The sequence below is a fragment of the Gavia stellata genome, chromosome 24, assembly GCF_030936135.1.
Source record: "Gavia stellata isolate bGavSte3 chromosome 24, bGavSte3.hap2, whole genome shotgun sequence".
Classification (NCBI taxonomy): domain Eukaryota; kingdom Metazoa; phylum Chordata; class Aves; order Gaviiformes; family Gaviidae; genus Gavia; species Gavia stellata.
Window position 1 is genome coordinate 10763829 of NC_082617.1, and position 21769 is coordinate 10785597.

At 52.4% G+C, this 21769-nt stretch overlaps 1 protein-coding gene across 1 annotated transcript; it reads left to right on the forward strand.

The window, feature by feature from the left end:
- Nucleotides 1–2873: 2873 nt before the first annotated feature.
- Nucleotides 2874–19571, forward strand: NACC2 (NACC family member 2). Its single transcript, XM_059828919.1, has 5 exons — nucleotides 2874–3744; nucleotides 13013–13180; nucleotides 16025–16130; nucleotides 16414–16511; nucleotides 19032–19571. The coding sequence occupies exons 1-5, from the start codon at nucleotides 2880–2882 to the stop codon at nucleotides 19529–19531; spliced, it is 1737 nt and encodes a 578-aa protein (XP_059684902.1). The 5' UTR covers nucleotides 2874–2879; the 3' UTR covers nucleotides 19532–19571.
- The last annotated feature ends 2198 nt before the right edge of the window (nucleotides 19572–21769 follow it).

Genomic DNA, 21769 nt, shown 5'->3' on the forward strand with positions numbered 1-21769 from the left:
GAGGTCCTGGATGTCCTCGGCTGGGAGCCTCGCGGCTCTGCCGAGCGCTGGGAGGCTGCAGGTCCTGTGGGATGCAGAGCAGACGTGTTAGTGCCGTTTGCTGGAAGAGCAGGGGAAGGCAGGCGTGCTGCCAGCCCCTGGGCGCTCGGCAGCGGTCCGCTGCTGTGGAGTTGAACTTAATGCACCAAACATCTATTTGGAAGCGCGATGGGCAGGGAGGGGTCGTGCCGGAGCATCACCGGCCCGGTCTGCGCTCCCTCCAGTGACCCTCCCCTGAGGATGGCTTCACCTCTCATCTCTGCAATTTGAACTGTGTGTGCCCGTCCGAGCAGAGCCATCGCAACAAATCCGAGGGCAACAGCAGAAATAAAAACGCTCTGGGCAAGAGAGAAGTAAGCAAAGTGAGGCCCCACCCTCTTTCCCAGAAAAAAGCACCAAACATGCTCAATAAATGTGAAGGTAATTTAAAATCTGAATCCAGGAGACAATGTGACTAGGATTTCATTACTTAAGCAAATGGATTTGCTTTTAGTGGATCCAGCCACAGACTGAAAGAAGCTTTCCCCAAGGGGTAAACATTTTTCCTGCATTTGAAAGGCTTTCTGGGGGGGGGAGCTGGGGGGGGGGGATCAGGACTGTGGCTGCCCACCGAGCACCTTTATTCTGGGCAGATTTGGGCATTCCCAAAGCCCTGTGTGTTTGGGCTGGGGGTTTGGGGCGGCCCTGGGGGTGCTGGGGGGATGCTCGCCTCGCCGCGCCTTCCTCCGGCCGCAGGAGTTAACCAGCAGCAGTGCCAGCTCTGCAGACTGTTTGGAATAGTTTAAATGCTTTGACACTCTGGATGTACTAGATGGCAGGGGAGGCAGTTTACAGCGTAATTCATATGCAAAACTGCACTATAAATTTAAAACCTGTCTCAGTTGCCGTGGCACCACTAAGCATTTCATCAGCATACAGTACAGTATTTCTGCCATCTTTGTTTGCATTGCAGTGACTCATCAAAAGTCTGTCTTGTACCAACACTGAGAGCATTCCTCTGGCACTGATATTTCTCTGTTTTTAAAGCTTCGGTCTGAAACTGGCATTTACTTCAGGTCCCTAATCAAAGGGCTCTATTCATCGCAGAGAGCAGCCTGAATGTTAATCTGCATCCGGCCTATTCATTTAGATGCTGTGCGCTGCCGGGGAGATTTGACTTGGTAAAAGCTTCAGCTACAGCAGATACAAACCCAGGGTTTGAGACTATATTTTTATTTTTTGTTTCCCCCTCCCCTGAGCCATCGTCGGCGCTGCGTATAGCGTGGCGGCCGGGGCGATACGGAGGGACGCAGACCCCTCCGGCGAGCGGCCGCGCTGGGGACGGCGGCTGCCGAAGGGACGTTCGCTCCCAGCCAGCCGAGGGACCGGGAACTTCCTCGCTCGGAAGAATTTTTTTTGCCCATGCAGATACAATTAAATTGGCTCCGAGTGTGTTCCCTTTTCTTCCTGTTACCCCGTGGCCTTGCAGATAGGACTTTCTTTTTTTTTTCCCCGGCAGTGGGAACAGAGCAGCTCTTTGTGGGTTATTATTTTCTTTTCAGAGATTTTTTTTTAATCTTTCTCAGATAAACTACTTTTTTTTTTTCCCCCCTTTTTTTTTTAATTGTTCTTACGAGCTCCCAGTGCTAGTTAACCGTAGTTTTTCTTCAGTAGCATCGAAGGCAAACAGGATTTTACATCTCCTGGACTCTTGCATGGAGCTCGGGGGGGGGGACGGGGGGTTTGGGCTCCGGCTCGTGGCGGTGAATCCGCAGTGATTTGCTTCGCTGGAGTTCCAGTGCACGGGCTGCACTAACGCTACCTGCTCCGCCGTGGCACGGGGTTCGCCTGCGAGCTCCCTCCCAGCGCAAGGCTTTCTCTGGGCGGTGGAAGGAGGAATTGTCCCCGTGGCCAAAAGGTACAGCTGGCCTCAACGAGCGGCCGCGGTGGGATGCAAAGCCGGAGCCGTCGCCTCCAGCCCGTTGCCTGTGAGGTTGCCCGGAGGGTCCCCGATGCCGCGTACCCCCGGCCGGGGGCGATGGGCTGGGGGGGCCGGGGGCTGCGGCCGCGGGAGGGGCTGGGCTGGGGCTCCCCCTGCCCCGCTTGGGATTTGGGGGAGGAAAATAAGACGACAACTTGGTAGGCGGCTCGCTGCGGCAGGTTGGTTTGTTTTATTGGGGCTGAAATATCTGGCTTAATTTGGAGATAAGCCTCGTTTTGTTGGAGGATAAATCTGTTGAGAAGGGGTTTAACTGTTGAAATGCTCCCTCTTTCTGGTGCAAATGGAAGATCGCTTTTCAAAGTGCTTTTTCCTGGGAGCTGTCGCTCCGGCAGAATCCTGTATTTATTTCAGGCAGAATGGCACATTGTTTTATAAATATCTTTTCTGTAGTTTCAACATAGCTGCTGGTTGTTGTGTTTCTTATATAATGCTACCCGGGATCTGTCTGACTATCTTACGGTCGCTTTACTGTTTGCTCCTCTCCCATTACCGTTCAGATTTTCCTGCATAAAGTAAAACCCCCGGGGGAATAAATCAGTGGTGCTTATTTAAACAGACCACAACTGAAGAAAATGCTTGCATTTTTGGAATATCTTTTGCCATCCACCGCTAGCGTTTCCAACGTTGTTTGAAAACATCGATAAGTAATTTTTGTAAGAGATTGCTTTTCCGCATCGGCTCTCAGAGCTTCGCTTTGAGCCTTTGATGTCGGGTGAGGTGGGTTCCTCTGCTTCTGCCTGCTTTGGTGAACTGTCTAAAAACGCTGTGCCTCTCTCCCTGCCTTCTCCGTTTTTCAGATGTGCCCTACTTTGGATATTCCTGCATTGAATGTCTGAGGAGCTCCAGCCGATCCTGAGCCATGTCGCAGATGTTGCACATAGAGATTCCCAACTTCGGGAACACCGTTCTGGGCTGCCTGAACGAGCAGCGGCTGCTGGGGCTGTACTGCGATGTCTCCATCGTGGTGAAGGGCCAAGCCTTCAAGGCGCACCGGGCGGTCCTGGCCGCCAGCAGCCTCTACTTCCGAGACTTGTTCAGTGGGAACAGCAAAAACGCCTTTGAGCTGCCGGGTACCGTCCCCCCCGCTTGCTTCCAGCAGATCCTCTCCTTCTGCTACACCGGGAAGCTGACCATGGCGGCGAGCGAGCAGCTGGTGGTGATGTACACGGCGGGCTTCCTGCAGATCCAGCACATCGTGGAGAAAGGGACGGACTTGATGTTCAAGGTCAGCTCTCCCCACTGTGACTCTCAGACCACCATGATCGAAGACCCCAGCTCGGAGCCGCAGAGCCCCTGCAACCAGCTGCAGTCGGCCTCGGCGCCCTACGTCATGTCCCCCTCCATGCCCATCCCGCTCCTCACGCGCGTCAAACACGAGAACCTCGAGCTGCAGGCAGCTGCCCTGCCCGGCCTGCCCGGCAAGCGGCCCCTCGAGCCCGGCGCCCGGGAGGGGACAGGCGGCGGCGGCCCCAACACCGGTCCCCTGAAGCTCTCCCGCGTCTCCTACTACGGGATGCCCAACCTGGCCACGCTCATCCCCAACGTCCAGCAGGTCCAGTACTCGCAGGGGGAGCGGACGAGCCCCGGCGCCAGCAGCATTCCCACCACCGACAGCCCCACCTCCTACCACAACGAGGAGGACGAGGAGGACGACGAGGCGTACGACACCATGGTGGAGGAGCAGTACGGGCAGATGTACATCAAGTCCTCGGGAGGCTACTCTGGTAATGAACGGTCTCTCTCCTCGGGTTTTCTGCCGTGCTTCGGTGGTTGCTTGGTCCTTCAGCCAGCATGGGTAGTTTTGGGCTTTTGTCTTCGGGGGCTTCGTTCGTTTATTTACGTAGCGCAGTGCAGAAAGTGGCGCACGTGATGGGCTCGGTGCCGGTGTCCGGGTATGGCGTGGGCAGGTCCCCCCGTGCCATCGCTCATGGGCTGCGTCCCCAGCTGAGAGGCTCTTTAGATGAGAGGCTACGTCATCCGCCACAGTCGGCTTAGCCCTTCGCTTTTTGGCTGAGGCTGCCGACAAGGAGCCTGGTGGTTAGGTGAGCCGTGCGGTGGTGGCACCCATCCCATGGCAATGGCTGAGCTCACCTGCGTGGGTCATCCAAGAGGGATGGTCATCCGGGCGAAGGGAAGCGTCAACCCTTGCCAGCCCGGCAGGCTTCGGTGGTCGGTCTGGGAGTTAGTCTTCAGCGAGGTGCAAGGCACGTTCCCTCTGTCCTGCCCTTTCAGAATAAAAATTTTTAGAAAGTGATGAGCGTATAACATTTGGAGGAAGGGAGAAAAACATCAAATAAATCATTCTCATAGATGTTGTTAATTAGGAGTATCTGCAAAAAGGAAGAAAGAAGGACTTTTATGCCCACTGCCTGAAGTGACCCCCCCTTTCCTTCGCCAGCCTTGCCCAGCACATTGCTGTCAAAAAGGGAAAAGCAATTTGGGGGCCTCTTGATAATATTTTATTTCTCTATTAGGTGAGTCCCTGGGCCTTAGACAGAGGAGGTGGCTTCACTTCGGTGGTGCTCGGCCGGGAGCTGCCGGCTCAGCCCTGGGGTGGGCGCAGGGGCACCAGGCCCCTTGCCTCTCGCTTCCCGCGCAGGAGAGGGCTTCCTGGGGCGTGCACCCCCTCTCCCCGGGCACCTTGCAGGGCTCGGACCCCCTTGAGGAGCAGGGGCCGGTGGGGGGTACGGAGCCGGGGGCTCAGGACCGGAGGGGGAGATGCCCGGCGGGGTCGCTGGCGTGCCTGCATCCCACGCGGAGGCAGCTGGCAGCATCCCGTCCAGATGGAGCTCACGGCATCCCGTGTGGAGGCTCGGCCTCCGCACAGTGTCCTCCCCGTCGGAGCTGCAGGTGTTTGTGGCGGCAGCTTTGATCCGCGGGCGCTCCCCGGGGAAGGACATCTTCCCGCTGGCTCTGTCAGCGTGGAGCATCCTCTCGCCTGGAGCCACTTTCCCCACTACAGTTCTGCGCTGAAAGTGCTGGACTAATTTTGCAAATATTTAACTCTTGTTTGTTGGAGAGCTGGCATGCTTTCCTCAAAGCCAGTTTGATTTTTAGTCTTAAGCAAAGGAGAAGATTTGACAAATACAGCCTTTTCTGTTGCCTAAAGCCAGGCTTTCCCTAGTACTGAGAACTGGCTCATCCCCATCCCGTCCCAAAGAGCAGGAGCTCAGCATCCCCTTGGCACGTCCCCCTGCCAGGTAGCAGGCAGATAAGCAGCATTTTCCAAGCATTTTTAGCTGGCGATATGTGAAAGGGGGAAAGCGTACTGGTAGCAATGTCACTATTTTAATATTCGAAATACTTGCTGAGAAAAGTGGACAAGCCGGCTGTAGGAAACGAGCCTCGAAAGCCTGCCTGCTCTCTCTGCTGCGCTTCCCGTCCCAGCGGTTGGTGCCGGGCGGGCGAGCAGGGGTGGGATGAGGGGATGGGGACGAGCTCGGGGTCTCCTCCACGGCCGCCCACCCGGCGGGAGCGGGGCCCCGTGCCCCGGCTGCTGTTCGAGGCAGAGCAAAGAGAAATCAGGCTGTTTTCCCGCACGCTGGTTTTGTTTTTATTTTGCTTTGCGCTTCCCCGCTGTAGAGCACGCGGTGAGTAATGTGGGTTTGCCTTCGGCGCCGGGGCTCGCAGCAGTATTCCTCGGCGCAATGGGATTATACCCTTGGACACGGTGTTTTCCTTCCCTGTCACGGGGCCCGTTCATGCAGTAATAGAACAAAATAAATCCAGAAGCCGAGGGCAGGAGCAGCCCCGGGGTGGTGCAGAGAGCCACTATTAGGCTGTACCTAATTCTTGTGGTGTGGGAGTCATCCCAGTTGGAAAAGCGAAAATATGAGCGGCTTTTTCGGGCGCCACTGGAGATGCTGCAGCCATCCAGCCCTCGCGTCGGAGCCGGGCATCTCGCGGCAAAGTTTTCCTCCTTGGTTTCTGTAGGGGGAAGACTTGAACCGCGCCGTGATGCCGAGGCAAGGGCCATGCAGGGAGGAGGCAGGTCGGGAGCGCGGCGCTGCCCAGCTCTGCTGTAAGGCTCTAATATACCACATTTCTGCTGAAATATCTCTTCCGCACCAGCATATTTCAAGGGATTTTCCTGTTTTAAATAAGCCAGCTATAGTATCAGGCTTCCTGGAAAAGAGGGCACAGAAGAAAGAGATTAAAAAAAATAAAACCTAAGCTATTCCATTATGGTTTGGACTTGCACAGCTAACTGTGTTTTAATTACTCGGGATAAACTGTACCCTCAAAAGGTGCAGAATAATAAAACCGTAAGATGGAAGAGAGAAAGCCAGCTAATCCTGCTCCTGGCATGTAGATCCCGACAGCCGTACAAAGGCCTGGGGGAGGGGGGAGCCCTTTAAAATAGTGATTGCCAAGGTTTCCAAGAGCCCCGTTCGTAAAAACAAAAACAAAGCCAAGGAAGAGCACAGCGGATGAAGCCCTGAATTGCAGAGAGGTTGGGGGTTTTTTCCTCCTTTTTCTCCACTTTTTCCTTCCCCGGCTGAAGCGTTGAGTGAGCTAATGGTGGTGAGCGTGTGGTGGGACGCTGGTGGCTCATGCTCTTCGCTTCCCTTGAGCATCCCCTGCCTTGAGCATGTCCCACCGCTCCCAAGGCCGGGGCAGGGGAAGGTGCTCGGCAGGACCCCGCCGAGCCCGGGGGGTCACGAAGGCTCTTCTTGCCCTAAGGCTGGGGTTTTTTATTTCACAGAATCACACAGAATCATTAAGGTTGGAAAAGACCTGTCGGATCATCAAGTCCAACCATCACCCCAACCCCACCATGCCCATTAAACCATGTCCCGCAGTGCCACGTCCACATGTTTTTTGAACACCTCTGGTGATGGTGACTCCATTTATTTTTGTTCACCCCCTTCTATAGTCAGAACCACGCTGAATCTCCAAAGCCAGGGTCAGAGAGACACCTCCAGAGCCGGGATCAGAGAGACAAGGAGCACATCCTCCCCTTGGCCAAGGGTTTGATGGTGGTAGAGGGAGCGAGGAGGAGGTCTTGTTAAGTGACGTGCCTCCTGCAGCGGTGGCACTGGTGTGACGGACCAGGGAAAGCGTTGGACCTGCAAAAGGAGAAGCAGCAGATAAATGAAAGGATATAAGCCCAGTCTTAAACACGGGCTGAGGGGAGGGTGAGGTTTAGGCGTCAGTAGACAGGGTGGCACCTTGCAGAGGGATGTAGGAAAAGGTGCCTCATGTCCCACCTGCTTCTGGCCGCATTCGGTGGCCGTGGTGTCACCGCTGCCGTCCCCCTGCCCGCCTGCTGCTGTGGCAGGCTGGGAGCACCGTGGTAAAATGGCTCCTTATTCTATAACTAGGTCTGGTTGTGGAGAACATGTGGGCCTTGAGGACACGAGTGAGACTTAATGAGGTTTCCAGCATCTGATCTGAGGAACGCACAACTCCAGAAAATATTAAACAAAAGCAAAGTATTTTTATCTTGGTTAATTACAGCGTCGTGGGCCTGATCTGAAGTGGGTTTCAGCAGGACTCGCAGATGCTCGGCATTTTTCTGCACTGAACCGCGTTCTTGTCAGTCAGCTTGCTGCTTAGCAGATGCAGTTAATTTAATTTTGACAGGCGCAAGCGAAGCTGCGCAAGGGTCCGTCCTCCTCCCCTGCTCCTGCTGCACCCGGCTGCAGGGGAGAGGAGAAATCTTTATGCAGCAAATGGCTGGACTGTAAAGGCTGGACTTGAAAGTTATGAAATCCCAAACTGACAAGAGCACACTTCATTAAAAATTCATCTAAAATAGCCATTATAGAATAGTTGTGGTAATTAGCTGAGAGAATAGTTTTCTCTCCTGGCCTCTGATTCCTGACAGCAAGGAAAGAGGGCAAGAAACAACCCAGAATCCGTAATGAGCGGCTCCGGCGCAGCATTCCGAACCATGCCTGGGAACGCCACGCTGCAACGACGTAGATGGCAGCTCGCGACGCCAGATAATTGCAGCCGTAATAAAGTAGCTGGTTGTAACGGCGGGAATGGTGATGTGATCCTGCGAGGACCAGTGCCGTGCGGTGGCCGGTCCGACGCTGCGCTGCGCGCAGGAGGATGCTCGTGAGCACAGAGCTCGGGTTTTTTAGGAGAGAGAGTGGTGAAAAGAGGATGCCCTGGGTATTGGCCAGAGCACTTGTCCTTTGGCTTTTTGTTGAGGGTTGCAAACAGCCCCACTGCTGAAAGTTGCCGCTGTGTGCCGACGGGAGCCGGCCAGCGCCGGCGTGGCCCATCCCGGCACGGGGAGCGGTGGCGCTGAGCAGCCGGAGGAAGGCAGAGCCCCACGCCGGGGGCGCGCAGCCTCTGGCCTTTTTTGGCCTTAAACTTCCAGTCCTGGTTTCCTCACCGTAAAACACAGATGTTTAATTTTAGGCTGGCAGATGTTTCACTCCTGGCTGAGATCTGAAGCGAAGGCAAGATAGGGGTATTTATAAACCAGTAATATTTTTCCTGTACTAATTCCAGATTACCGCCCTGTATAAATAGGTCACAAATCAAATCTCTGCATTCCGGTACGTTGTTATAAACGTACTATTTGTAAAACATAAACTATCCCGGTTGGGACTGTATCATATATCTATCCCGCAGTGCATGTGTGTGTCCTCTGTGGTACAGGTTTACATACGCAGGCAGATGCTGGCGATGCCGGGGCTGCGGCGGAGATGCTATTTTTGGGGTAGTCCCACTGCCTGTGGAAAATAGGCTAATGGGATAAAAAGGTTTGTAAAATATCGCTATTTGAAAAGAAACTTCTCACCACGTGGAGAACAGGGGAGAATTATCCACGTGTTTGCATATGTAGTGACTGGTGGAGGTGGTTTTGTAGCCATTGTGGTGGACTAGGGCTCGTGACTTGTGGTTTTGTGTTGGGGCTCTGTAGACATTAACTTTTGGGTGAGGGTCTGTCACTCTGATCTTTCTGTACCTCAAAATCCCATTCCTAAAACAGAAATAGTTGTTTCTTACCCACAGGAGTATGTTGAAGTTTATATCTAGTAAACGGTCAAGAGGAGAACCCAAACTGGTGGGAACTGGGGGTTCGTGAATAATTTTGAAGCCCTGGTGTTTGGATTGTCAGGAGCTAAGGAAATAAGTCAATAATGGCGCCAGGCGTGGGGCCAGCAATTCCCAGCGCTGCCAGAGCCCGAGTGCTCGCCCGAGCGCCTTGTTGCCCATCACCGATGAGGGTCAACGGGAGCTGCGTGGGCTCAGCGTCTCTGGTCCCAAGCTCCCTGGGCGTGCAACCGTCCTGGCGTCACCAAAACCATCGTGGGCTCAGCAAGAGGGTGGTGTGACGGACCTCTAAGCCGGATGGTACATTTTAGGGACAAGGAGGACACGTGCCCCCAGCATCATGCAAAGCCTGGAGCCGTGGAGCACTGGTAATTCTCGCGACTCCAGCTTTCCTCCGAGCGTGGACCGGTGAGTTGGTTTGAGGTTGCTTCTTCAGCCAGAAAACCCGGGGTGTTTCCCATTCTGGATCACTTGTTGCTAGACGCAGCATCCATATAAGTTTGAGATGAAAGCACATATCTGAATAAATAAAATATAGCAGTGTTCAGCTGGCAGCTGGCATTGCTTCCTCTGTAATGACTTCCTGCCCCTCTCCGCTCACTGGTAGGCTTCTTTCTTGGTCGAGAACAAAACTGTATTAAACAATACTTCACATTGTTTGCCCTTTCATTCAAAGGGAAGGAGCCGCTGCCCTCCGAAGATACAAATTAATTAGAAGCGAATACTATCCTGTTCTTCAGAGCACAAAGGCCAAACAGACTGGCTTTCTTTGAAAACATGGGACCAAAGTGTCTCTTCTATCCTGCTTCTTTACATAACCGATTGCTATCTGCTGAATTGAGGTGGCACTGAAAGGCCTAGATCTTCGATCGTTTTTGTTTAGTATCATTGCATTTGTGCTAATGCTTTAATGGAAACGAAGTCCAACAAATGATTCATGCCCATGTTTAATAAGAGATTTATAGACAGCGACCCAGCGGGACAGATGTAAGCAAAATAGAATAGCGGACTGAGTTATGCTTGCTCTTTTTAGCCCCGATTTTAGTTTGTTTTATAAAGTATTTGATTTCACAGGAAGAAATGTTAACTTCTCCATGGCTTCATGTGTAGGAAATGAAATGTCTTCAAAAGCAACGAATTTCTTCAAGGCAGGATTGTCACCAACCAGCGCGGCAGCGTTGTCTTCCTGAAAAGCTGCTTTTCTTTCAGGAAACGGGTTTGACGCCAAATCCTTCAAAATTTCTCCAGGAAGGTAGCGTGAAGACAGTGCCTGTGCTGATCTTTCTCTTGCCTGCCTCATTACTGCTGCCGTAGGATCTCTTTGGCCCAAAATTTGGGTATTATTGAGTGTTTGCCTATGGGAAGTGGTAGAGCAGGTAGGTTTGTCCTTGTCCGCTGTAGCTGTTTGCCACTTGGATGTTGTAGGGGTTTAATTTCTTCGCTGACAGCAGTCTTGAGGAAGAAGTGGGCAGGAGGAGGGCATGGCCGATGGCCGGTCCAGGCTGAGTTCTCTGTTCCCATCGCAGCAATATTGGGTCGCAAGCTGCGAGGACCTTCTCCTGCCTCTCCTGCTCTGAACTCGGTCTTGTTTGGGGCATTGATTGCAGCTACTTTCCCTGGAGACCTGCAGCCTTTACACCGTTAAAAAAAGGACTGGAGGCCTCTAAGAAACTCCCTGAGAGTCCGTACCAGTCTGCCCAGCTTCCCTTCAGCAGCTTAACATCTGCCGGTTTTCAGGTGGTGATGAATATCGTGGGTGCTTTTGACCCGAATCATTAGTTAAAAGTAAAAATTCGATATTAAAAGCGCAGTTTTAGACAACCTGGGCGGAGCGTTGTGCTTGCGAGGGGTTGCAATGGTTTTCCTGCCTCGGCCGGGCAGCTGCAGCGGTGGCTCCGTGGAGAGCCCGGCGCTGGGGAGCACTCGCCCTGGCGAGCTGCCTGCAATGAGCAGGAGCCCCGTGCACGGGCACGGCCTCCTCTTCACCCTTCTGATGGCTCAGGGACACCCATTTAGCACAAAAAGCTGTTGCTAAATTCTGATTCACCCCCAATAGCATCATTCACCTATCTTTCGTTGCTGCTGTTGAGGACCTTGGACATCCCAGTCTGGTTTCTGGGATTTATTGGCAGAACGATAGCTACTGCCCATCTGCTTTTGATTTGTTTAAGCTGGAAAAAATACTGGTATTTAATTGGATACACTCTGCTTATCACTCTTTGAAAGCACCAGAAATATAGCAGGTCTTTTAGATGCTTCCTCTGCGCGAGCAGATGACGACTCCCATCTCCAGGGAGAGGGTGCCTGGGTGCTTGGGAGCGCATTAAACAGGGAAATACTGCAGTTGGTGAAAATTCTGGGTGTCAGTGGGACCGCACCTCAGCACTGCAAAGCCCTGCCGCTTCGCACAGCTAATCGGGCCGTGATGGCAAGAGAAGTTAGTTTTAGAGCATCACGTGAATTGTTCTGCCGTTGTTTGGCCCTTAATCGCCGAAGGAGAGGTTGCTGTGCCGCGGGGCGGCTCCATGAGCCAGGGGCGTCCTCCTGGTATCCCAGCTTTTTAGGGAAGGAGGGAGCGGTGATGGTGGGGATGCTTCCAGCCCCGTGCCTGCGATAGGACGCCATGGCACAGCGCGGCGGCGCGGGGCATGTCCTAGTTAGAACACTGCTCCCATTGTACGGGAGCCATCGCTCTTCGGTTACTGCAGCAACAAGTCTGCAAAACTTGTTATTTTATCTAGAGAGAGGAAAAGTGGCCCCCAGAACACCGGAATAATTGCAGGAAACGACACCTCTTGAGCGGGAGACATTTTGAGTTCAGAAACGCTAATTGCTGGGGGTTTTCTTCTCTCTGTGTTCACAGATATTGAAGCACAGAGCCGGGTTTGGTTTTACGCGTGGCACTTGCCACGTTATTAAACGTTTTGGGGGAAAAAGATGGATCGTTGTAGAGCTGGGCTGCCGTTCAGAACTGTCGCTGCTCCCACCGTGTCCCGGTGCAGCTGGAGTTGATGTACACCCGTGTCAGCCCTCTTTTGCTGTCAAAAATGGTCACTTTAAGCAAGCCTGTTTACTTGCGCTGTAAATGTGCTTTAGAAAGCGAATCCTCTGTATGCCCACAAGACCCAGACTTGCGCCGTGCTGGTAGTACAGCTCAGTTAACAGCTTTTTGTTGTTAACGGTTGCTAATGGGCAGTGGTGGGCTCCGGGGATGGTGCGTCAGGGCGTGAAGTGAAGCCACAGCTGTGTCCTAGAAAAAAAAACAGTAATTTGGTTTTGAAGCTGCAGCTTAATAAATTTTTTTGGCTTGTTGGCTGGGGGCTCTCTTGTTACTGAGAGGACGAGTTAGCCTGCAAAAGGCAGAGTGAGAGAAGGTGCTTCGGAGGGTGAGTTGGAGCTTGCGGGAGGTGGCTGGTGGGTGCCGTCCTCGGGGGAGGCTGTGGTGACCTTTCTGGGTGCGGTGGGTAGCTGCAGAGTCTGACTTCTAACTTCAGCGGGGGAAAAAAACATCCAGAGAAGTAGTTATGGTACTGAGGCAGGTATTTATCAAACTCGGGCAGTTTATTGCCCGGTTTAGAAAGCCCTGGTGAAGTAACCTGCCGCTCTTCTGGGAGTGTTTGGGGGAAGCCAGCTCCGTGTGCTGCGCTTCCAGAAGGATGCCAGCTGTGCAGAGCTGCCCATTTTCATAAATGATTAACTTAGGAAAAGTTAAAGCGTAATTAGATTCCAAGAATCCCTCTCGCAGATCCCGAACGTGTAGACGAGACTGCTGTGGTAGGTGGTGGGGGAGACCGGGGGATCTTTCCACGCTTTCAGGTGGCATCTGCCCCGCGGCCGATAGCCCTGGCGAACGGTTGTACTTCTGGAGGGAGGAATATTTTCAAGACCTACCTGGACGAGTCAAAATCTGATCTTCTGTTAATGTTGTGCCTGCGTAATAAACTGTTCTAATGGTTTTCCCTTTTAATTTTTAAGTTGCCCAAGAGAAGCCAGAGCAGATCCCACTGGAGAACCGCTCCTGTGTCCTCATACGACGGGATCTAGTGGCTCTCCCAGCCAGTCTTATCAGTCAAATCGGATACCGTTGCCACCCAAAACTCTACTCAGAGGGAGATCCTGGAGAAAAACTTGAGCTCGTTGCAGGTAATAAGGGGGTAACTCTTTGCTGGAGAATGCCTGGGGATCGCTGATGCTTTCTGTCTTGAAATGTATTCTTCATCTTGCTTGCACCATTGCTGGAGTCGTGCATCTTGTGTGCCCTTGCTGTGTCTTTCTGGATTATTCGTCACCAATCATCTTCTAAAAAGTTCTAAGTTTCCTTTAATTTGCTGATAGAAAAATGTGTCATTAACAGGATTTATTCAATTGAATTAATTTAGCATTTTAATTGAATTCTCCAGCTTGTGTTCTTCCTGATTGGTGTGGGCTGCATCGCAATTGTGTTTTGATTTAGATGCAGAGATCTGGAAAAAAAACCAAAAAAACCCCTCATTGCATTATAAGATTTACAAAGCAATGGAGATAAAATACGGGTCAGTGAACAAGCTTTGAAAAACCTGTAAAAGTTTTGTAAATTTGGGGGTGTTACTAAACGGTCAAACGCTGCAGTAGGAAGGAAGAGAAGGAATTGGGTTTGGTCCTTTCTTCTATCTTTATTTTCATTTGGGGGGGAATTTACAATATTGGGAGAGTTCACTACTCCTCTATAAAGGATTTATGGCCAACTCAAGGTACCGTTTAGCTTTTAATGGTACTGGTGGTGTAGAGCTGGATAAAGAGTGGAATCCGGTAGCCGTGCAACGGTGGCCGTGCCAGCCTGCAGCCTGGGTACCCTGAGCGCTGCGCAGAAGATGGGTGTTTGACTGGGGTGTCCAGATCAAATCCCAATTTAAATAATTATATTCTGCTTTTATAAGTACCCCCCAGCTTCACTTCTCTGCGGTAGTCCTCTCAGCTCATAGCCCGTGCTGTTGTGAAGTTTTTTCCCGTGGACGTAGCTCTGTTTAGATCTTTGCACGACAGCCCGTACCTTCTGCCCAGGCCGGGAGGTTTAATTAATACCTGCAAAGCCCTTGGTACAAAAAGGACGTGTGGCAGCACAATCAACCCATATCAGTTGTCCTTTCTTTCTGGTCATTTATCTCCTGGTGAGTAGCATGATTTTATTTTCAGTCTGTAGAAGGAATCTGGATTTCAGGGGATGCCCGGAAAGGTTTCCATCAGATCGAGGATGGGTCTTTGATGGAAGGCGGGAGCAAAACGCATATGCCGCAGCACAGTGTACAACCACAAGTATTTATTTTGTATCTGGAATATTCATTTTGTACCCATTTACATTTTATGTGAGACTTCTTAAAACCATCAAGTGGTGCAGGTTATTTTCACCGTGAGAGCTGCAAATTGGCTTGAGGCAGCTCTGCTTGATTTACATTTTTCAATCTGGAAAAAAAGTGGATTAATATCTCTAACTGATAGTGGCTGCCTCGGCTATTTTTTATTTATTAAAGTGAAGTTACCCTCGGTAGCATCTGGCATTCCCTCTGATGGCTTATCTCTTAAAATACCGCTGCTGAAGAAAGCTAATTCCTGTCTCAAACCCGGTGAGACCTGGGGGAGGGTTGACCCTGGAGCACGCGGGAGGATCCTGCAGCGAAAGTTTTCCCAACTCTCCGTTGGGAGTATCCTCCTTTTGTCTCCGACTTTTCATGCCGTAATTGGTTCTGCAAACTTCAGCAGCTCTCTCCAAGAGGGTCTTCAAAAAGCCTTGCGGTCATCATAGTACGTCTGACGGACGGATACCGTGCACGGAGCGTGGCGAGAAGCAGGATGGCTCCGAGATCCGGAGGGATGCTTGCTGGTTTCTGGGGCAGGGCCGCTGGCCCGGGCTGCCCGCGGCGGCAGGGGAGGTGCAGGCAGCTGCCGTCCCCGGGGCGCGGGTCTGGCTCGGGGAGCTGCTGGGCGCCTGCCCCGGCACAGCCCGCTGGCGTGGGCTGCTCCGAGCTCCCTCTTCATCCGGAAGATGAGGGACAATCATCTGTAGGCTTTCCTGGAAATCCAGGAGGTAATTTTATTTCTTCAATAGATGTTTTTATATCTTGAGAACAGAGCATGTTCTGGATCCAGATACGACCCATTATTTAATCTTAATTAAAAGCGAATACCAAAACCCTCTCGTATAACAGTACGCTTGAAAAATAGGATAACCTCCCCCTGCGAGCCGATGCTGAGGCAGGAGCGGTTTGGTCTGGGTGAGCTGTGTGCAAGGGGAAGGGTTTGGTGAGAAACCTGCTGTAAAGCCCTGCCAAACCCCTGGACGTGTAAAGGCGCTTTGGCAGGGGCTCCTTTTTCTTCCGGAGAACAACCCTAAAGGCGGGGTGTTTCAAAGTCAGCAGTTCCTCCACGTTAGAAGGAAAATTCCCTGCTCACCAGAAGTATCAAGAGGGGATGGGCAGGGGTTTTGGGAAACAGTTAGATCCGTAGTGTAACCGAGTACCTTCCCTGTGCTAGATGGGTTTTTTTCCTTTCTTTCTAGTTCTATGTTCTTTAACTTGAGAAAAGAAGAGGCCAAATGGATTGGGGTTTTCTTCCTTCAGAAGGAATGAATAATCTGATCTGTACATATAAAAACACAGAATAAAGCCTTGCACTGTGTGTCTTTGCAAAAAAAAAAAGAGTCCTTTCATTTGATTTCCATAGACTTCCTTTCTGTACGGATAAAATTAGGAATTATTATTAGCTGCGACTAGCCAAGACCCCAAGGGACTGCGATAACAGCCCCTGCGAGGCTTTTCCAAAAACCCTGCCGTCCTTGTCGGGGTTCCGTAGCGGCACGTGAAGAGCACGCTCCCTCCTGCGTCGCACGCTCCCTCCTGCGTTGCGTTGCACCAGCGTCGGGACCGGCCAGCCCGGGCGGAGCAGTTTGGTGGCTCGGAGGCGGTGCTGTGAGCGAGGGTTTCATTCTGAATTCTCCCTCTCCAACCCTTCCAGGCTCAGGTGTTTACATCACCCGGGGGCAGCTGATGAATTGCCATTTATGTGCCGGTGTCAAACACAAGGTCCTTCTGAGACGTCTTCTGGCCACCTTCTTTGATCGGTACGTGCTCGTTGTGCTCTCCCAAGGGGTTCGGTTTATTTTCTGGTGTTTTAAGCATGGTAATAGATAACGTGCCGCGAGTGCTTCATCCTCTGTATACGCTGCACTGATTTCTGTGCTTTTTCTCAATGATGCTTGAACCTGAGCACCAGGTTTTCCAATTCCTTGCCTTAAAATCCTGTAACGTGGTGATCCCTCCGTAAGAAACTAAAGGGAAGAGGACAAGGCAGTGGCTGTCCCCTGGAGTCTCCGGTCTAAGGATCTTTCTTTGCTGTTCTTGCAGGAACACGCTCGCCAATAGCTGCGGAACTGGAATCCGGTCCTCCACGAGCGATCCCAGCAGGAAGCCCCTGGACAGCAGGGTTCTTAACGCAGTCAAATGTAAGGAGAGAGATTTACTGCTGCTCTGTTGGAACAGCATGCCGAGAGCAAAGCCGAAACCTAAGCAGGGAAGGCCATCTCTGTTGAGTAATATGGGAACTGTATATGGTGAAATTAGGTTATAGGAAAATTAATTTATTTTTTATTTTGCCTAATTCTGCGGGGAATGAAGTGAATTTTTTATTTGTTTGGCAGTATCGTAATATAAAACATGATTGTTCCTTGACTGTTTTGCTAAATTTTAAAGCACTAATTTAGCAGTTAATTATTTTATTGATAGGTGCTCTAAGAAGGAAATCAAAATGATGGTTTTGGCAACATTCAGAGCTTGACACTGCTGAAACAGGCTGTCTCCGTGTGCTGGCTTTTATGCCCCCGGGCTCCGGCTCACATTCAGCTTCATCTGAGTGCAGGGCTCTGCCAAATCCCCTGGTTTATGGGAGCAGAGCGTACAGCTCCAGCTCATCTCCCGGAGATGAGCATCTCTCGGAGGTGCCGCTGGCCCCGCGGTGCCCGGGCCGTGGCAGTGCCCAAGAGCAGCCATGCTTGGCGGTGCCGGGGGCTTTTGGGGCTGTTGGTATTCGGCAGCACACGGACCCCCGGGAATCAGGGAATCCACTGGCTGCTTCAGCCCTGGTAGCGTGGGAGGATCTGCTCTGTGTCTCGCTGGCAGCCTTTCTCTTCGGTTTGCAGTCTATTTCCTTGAATATATTTTGTAAAGTACTTTTTTTTTTTTAATACATAAAATGGGAGCCCTGCTGCAAATAATTGCCTTTTTAAAAGATTGTGTAAAGCAACAGGAGCTTTTGTTTTTAATGTCTGAACTGCAAGCGAAGTTCTGCATCGTGCTGTGGGGCTCGGCTAGTCGGTCGGTCTGTCTGTAGAGCCGCTGAGCTCTGTCTCAGAGCTGGGGGTACAAAAGGTTGAGCTGTTTAACACCCCTTTTGCTGTCCTGCAGGTAAGAACCCCCGTGTTTGCGTGATTACGCAGCGCCCTAACTTTATCCAGGGCTGGGTTGTGCAGGGCTGCCTGCTTCACTGTTCCTCTTTGTGCCCAACGCCCGGTGTTCACACAAGAAAAGGAGAGTTTTGTTACTTTCATCAAGATAGTTTAATTATGTATGGCAGGCACCAGAAACAAATGGTTAAATATTTGGCTCTTGCAGTCACCCTTGAATACAAGGAGCGTGCTGTGGGACGAAAGGTGCCTGCTGGTGAGCGAGGACCTGGGTGGTGTAGGAAACCCTGACGGGTTAGCGCAGCGAAGCCTGTTTACCACAGGCTTGATATACAGTGGAGAGCAATGTGTTCTCTCACCCTCGCTGGATTCTGGATAGTAAATCTTTATGTAAATATTATTGCACTGGAAAATGAAACTCTAAGCAATTTTTTTTATTATTTTTAAGATTTGGAAGATAAATCTTTCCTCTCCCTAATTGTTGCTGTGCTGCTGAACTCCAGGGGCCTTCCAGCCACCCTCTGAGATCTGCAGCACGTGGAGAAAAGGGATAAGATGGCAGATGTTCAATACATAAAGACAAAATCACTAAACTGTGCTGTTGGTGCTTGCCCGTAGCTTGTGCGTGGTGCTCTCCTGAGACAGCCTCCCTGTTAGCAGCTTCACCCTGCAGAGCCCCAGGGCTGGACCTTCCAGCCTTGGTCCTTGCTAAGGGTTGCAAATACCTTCAGAGGTTGGAAAGGCATCGCTGTCCAGTGACAGCACCTACGACACGCTGCCATGTGTCAGGGCATAAGATGATTTCTTACTGCCCGGATTTCACCCTGCGCACAAGCTTTAGTTGATAATTACTCACTGCGGCAGTTCCTTGGATGTTGCTTCATAACATCAGGCGCTTGTCCCTCGTGGAGGAGCAGGGCTGAAGCCGAGGTATCGCTGGGCTTCTGCGGGGTACGTGCCAGCTGACCTGCTGGTGGTGGGATGTGGGAGCAGCCGCGCTGGCCGGGCCGGCGGTCCATGCTCCGCTGGTTGGCCCTGCGGTGGCCGGCACGAGGCATGGGACGGGCAGAGGACGGTCCTTCGGGCAGTCTCCTCTGCTCGGTCAAGAGCGGCTCTGACTTCTTCCAGCCCCGTGGCTGCGCCTGCGCCACCGTGGTTTTAAGAGCCATTAATGGATCTACTGTTGAGGACTTTGTGTTGACCTTTTCTGTGCCCGTCTCGGCTTTCGGCCATCCCAGCGAGCTGCGGCCGTGGGTGCCACGCTCCGGCAGGAGCCTGGTACCTCTGGGGCTCGCTGGGTTCCCGGGGAGCGAGCGGTCCTTCTCCCTTCCCCGTGCCAGCTGGGATTTTTATGCCTTCTGGTTTTATCTCTTCTGGGCTGTCCCTGTCTGGAGCTGAGGAGTCCTTGTCTGTACGTCTCTCCTTGCGAGAGCTCTGGCACACGGGTGCCCGTGCTAAGGCTTGCGCAGGTCTCTGGGACGGGGCAGAGGCTGTGATCACCTTTGTGCCGCCTTTGTATTGCTTTCTCTGAATCCTCAGCTGTGTGTATCCCTGTCTTTGCAGTGTATTGTCAGAATTTTGCCCCGAGCTTTAAGGAAAGCGAGATGAATGTTATAGCAGCCGATATGTGCACCAATGCCCGCCGGGTCCGCAAGCGCTGGCTGCCGAAGATAAAGTCCATGCTGCCGGAAGGGATGGAGATGTACCGCACCGTCATGGGCTCCACCACAAACAGTGTCCCCCTGGATCCTGAATTCCAGCCCAACACTGCTCAGGTCTTTGAGCAGCGAATCTATGCAGAGAGGAGGAGCGATTCAGGAACTATAGTAGCCTTGAGAACTAACACAGTGAACGTAGAGCTGAGCAATGGATCCAACCAGTCCTTCGAACAGAGCGAGGATGCCGAAGGGGCTGGCTCTGTGATACAGGAGGCAGCTGCCACAGATGCTATGGCATCGGATACCCAAAGCACTCCGCAACCTTTTGAACAAGGTTCGGGCTCCTCCAGCCGGCCCGAAACTCCCGTGAGAAGACAAGATGGTACTTACGGAGGGACTTTATAAAGAGAGCAAACGTTTCGTGACCTATAAGGGATCTGTAATACTAAAGCTGCTTGCATGCATTACTAATACAAAACAAAAAATGTGATCAAGCCACTTACCTACTGAACTGCTACTGTTGCCTGAAAAAAATGTGATTTTTATTCTGCTTGTATTTAAAATTTATGAAGGAAATAATCGCATTCGTTATACTGTAAACGACTAGGTCTGTGGCGACCTACTTAAAAAAAAATATTGGGCTCCTTTTTTGATATTCCTGAGGTTAGTCTATAAGATTGTAGCTTTTTTCTTTTTTTTTCCTTTTTTTTTTTTTTTATTTTAAGAAGGGGAGGAGAAAAGCTAGCCACCCCCCCAACCACCCCCCCCCCCGTCATCACCACCCCATCCATCACTCAGCTCAGAAGTAAAGCCATCGTTAACCTTGTCCTCTAAAGAAAGTTTTACCGTCACTTAACAGGAAAGCAAGGTGTGTTAGGGTACAAGTGCTGTGACTGGTGATGTTTGTCTCTAGCAGAAGGGCTCTGGCCAAGTGGGACAGGGTGGGGGAAATCGTTAAAGGCTTCTGGTGTCGGAGGGAGCCCCTTGCCATGGGTGCTGCAGGGCAGGGTGCTGCGGTGCTCAGCCGCTGCCGGCAGCTGGCGGGAGCTCGGTGCCATTGTCTCGGGGAGTTTTATCCATTTCCCGGGAGCAGGGATGGTTCCGCAGGAGTTCAGGCTTGCACGTGTCGGGAGGACTGCGTGGGATGCAGGTGGAGACCCTGGCCGGTGTAGTGGTTGTTGTCGGGTTTTTTCCCAGTACGGCTGGGTTTTGGGTTTGGTTTCTCTCTCCCTCCCTCCCAGCGACTCCTTTTCGTTTGCTTCTCCATGCTTGCACCTTCACGTCACCCGCTTCTTGGGCGAACGGGCTCACGTCACCCTGCTGCACCCCACCGCCCCGGGGCAACGGGGCGCGCAGGCAGGCGGACCAGGTCGGGGGGCCAGCTCCTGTGGGGGGGAGTAGCTCCTCTCAGCCGCCTGTGAAGGGCTTTGGAGAGGAATCTGAGCACGGAAAGCACATTGTTCTCGCTCCGAAGGGCATGGAGCCGGGAGCTCGCAGTGTCGGCCTCCGGCAGCATCTGCACCGGAGACGGAGCGCGGTGCAGCCACCGGCATGTGGGGCTCAGCCGCTGCCCCCTCCCCTCCGCCCTGGGCTAGCCGGGCTCTCACTGTTTAATAATTTGGAGTGTATTGGAAGAAAAAAGTTTTGAAAAAAAGAAAATATTATCTTTGTGCCCTTCTGAGGAGAGGTTTTGTGGAGGAGGAAGCGTTTTGCCTCTTGCTCGTCCTCCAGACAGGCTCTTCTGGGGAAAAGCCCAATGTGAGTTATTTGTTGGGGTTGTTTTTTGTTGAAAGCTGATGTCCCCAGGCTGTGTTGGCTTTGGTGGCCCCGGCTGGCCTCGGCTTGGTGGGTGCGGGTGCAGGATGGGACCCGCAGGTGCCCCTGGAGCCTGGCCGGGCAGCGGGTACCGGCTCACCCCCCGGCTCCATGCCGCTGGCCCTTAGAAATCCCCCGAAGTGACCGTAACCCTTTCCGCAGACCCGGCTCGCTCAGGGCGCAGGCGCTGCCCGTCCCTGTCCCCGCTCGCTGCAGCTTTGCCCGGGGTGCTGGGGTCGGGCTGGGACCGGGCAGGGGGATGCTGAGCGCCCGCGGGGACGCTGAGGCCGGGGTGCGCCCGAGGGATGGGGGCAGCGACGTGAAAGCCAAGTATGGCCTTTTCCTTTTTGAACTGTTATTTTTACTGTGACTAAAGGCCCGCTTTAATGATAGTGACAGCTTGTTCTTTAACGAGTTGGGGACTATGAACAAGCGCAAGTGCACGAAGAGGCACTTTTGAAGGCTGCTGGGGCTGTGCTCTTCTTTTCTTTCCTGCTTTGGTTCCTGAATCCAGACGGCGCTTTGCTCAGGGTTTTCTTCCTTCTTTGTGTTTCCATTGGGAGAGGGGGAGAGGGGAGAGGATAACCCAACTTTCGGCCATTTGTTTTGTTTTCTTTGATACTTGAAGCAGTTTTTTTGCATGCTGTTAACAAAGCTGTCCGGCGCTTAGCCTGTTCCACTGCTCCTTGCCCTGAGAAAAAAAATCCATGACGGGGTGCTTTCTGCCTCACGTCTTGCACAGCTCTCGGTTTTTGGCACGGCTTGGCTCGGGCGGACCGTGACGCCCCGGAGCGGGTGCCCTGCCGCCGGCGGTGTTGGGGGGCCGGT

Excerpts from the sequence above, each read along its gene's own strand:
- NACC2 (XM_059828919.1), top strand. The coding sequence starts at position 2,880 with ATGTCGCAGATGTTGCACATAGAGATTCCCAACTTCGGGAACACCGTT. Across the intron at positions 16,131-16,413 it reads CTGGCCACCTTCTTTGATCG|GAACACGCTCGCCAATAGCT; the intron begins GTACGTGCTCGT and ends CTGTTCTTGCAG. Across the intron at positions 16,512-19,031 it reads GGTTCTTAACGCAGTCAAAT|TGTATTGTCAGAATTTTGCC; the intron begins GTAAGGAGAGAG and ends CTGTCTTTGCAG.